At 42.5% G+C, this 1,265-nt stretch overlaps 1 protein-coding gene across 1 annotated transcript; it reads left to right on the top strand.

The window, feature by feature from the left end:
• The first annotated feature begins 344 nt into the window (after positions 1-344).
• LOC140523444 (olfactory receptor 5M8-like) lies at positions 345-1,265 on the top strand. The gene has a single exon (XM_072638310.1). The coding sequence runs from the start codon at positions 345-347 to the stop codon at positions 1,263-1,265; it is 921 nt and encodes a 306-aa protein (XP_072494411.1).

Consider the following 1,265-nt stretch of genomic DNA (forward strand, 5'->3'; position numbering starts at 1 on the left):
TTTCCATGACCCCTTTGTTTCCAGAGGTGGGGTCCACACCTAGTTCATGCTTCCTCTTATGTCCAGTATTCTATGAATTATCCCTTGCTGTCTCCAATCTTAGGGGGTGCCACCTCAAGCTGCCTTGTTTACTCAAGGGGGTACTTTCTGTGGAAATGGAGGAAATAAAAGCATAATAACAGTGAAAGTTAAGAGGAAGAGAATGGAATGCATCCACTTTTCAAAAAGAATACATTTTTACTTAATTTTACGTAAAATAACTCAATGTGTTTAATATTGTCCACATTTAATGACCCTTCTACATTACCAGGTACAAAGTCAAGAAGTTCCCTCATAGGGAAGAAATGAGTGGGAATGTCACAACAAACCTCCAGTTTATTCTCTTGGGACTAACCCATCCCCGAGAGCTTCAAGTCCTGTTCTTTGTCCTCTTTCTAACCATCTACATCATCACAGTGGTGAGCAACCTTGGGATGATGGTGCTAGTGAGAATCAGTTCCCGGCTTCACACACTCATGTACTTTTTCCTGAGTCACTTGTCTTTTGTGGACCTCTGTTTCTTTTCCAATGTGAGTCCTAAAATGCTGGAGACTTTCATAGTGGAAAAGGCCACCATCTCCTATTCTTCCTGTTTGGTGCAGTGTTACCTTTTCATTGCTTTGTTCCATGTGGAAATCTACATCCTGGCTGTGATGGCCTTTGATCGCTACATGGCTGTCTGTAATCCTCTGCTCTATGACAGCAAGATGTCTCCCACTGTCTTCATCTCTCTCATCTCAGTGCCCTATGTCTATGGTTCCCTCACAGGCCTCATGGAGACCATGTGGACCTATAGTTTATCATTCTGTGGCCCCAATCAGATTAACCATTTCTACTGTGCTGACCCTCCTCTCATCAAACTAGCTTGTTCTAGTACTTACAACAAAGAACTTTCTATGTTTGTTGTTGCTGGGTTTAACCTCACCTTTTCCCTGCTCATCATTCTCATATCCTATCTGTATATTTTTCCAGCTATCTTCAGGCTTCGTTCTGCAGACAGCAGGTGTAAGGCCTTTTCTACTTGTGGGTCCCACCTGACAGCTGTTACTATATTCTGTGCAACTCTTTTCTTCATGTACCTGACACCACCCTCCGAGAAGTCAGTAGAACGAGGGAAAAGGGTGGCTGTGTTTTATACTTCAGTGATTCCAATGTTGAACCCTATGATCTACAGCTTAAGGAACAAAGATGTTAAAGGCGCTTTAAGCAAAGAATTCTTCAGATAA

The sequence above is a fragment of the Notamacropus eugenii genome, chromosome 2, assembly GCF_028372415.1.
Source record: "Notamacropus eugenii isolate mMacEug1 chromosome 2, mMacEug1.pri_v2, whole genome shotgun sequence".
In the NCBI taxonomy this organism is placed as follows: domain Eukaryota; kingdom Metazoa; phylum Chordata; class Mammalia; order Diprotodontia; family Macropodidae; genus Notamacropus; species Notamacropus eugenii.

What these genes read in the sequence shown, in the direction of transcription:
- LOC140523444 (XM_072638310.1), top strand. Translation starts at nt 345, where the DNA reads ATGAGTGGGAATGTCACAACAAACCTCCAGTTTATTCTCTTGGGACTA.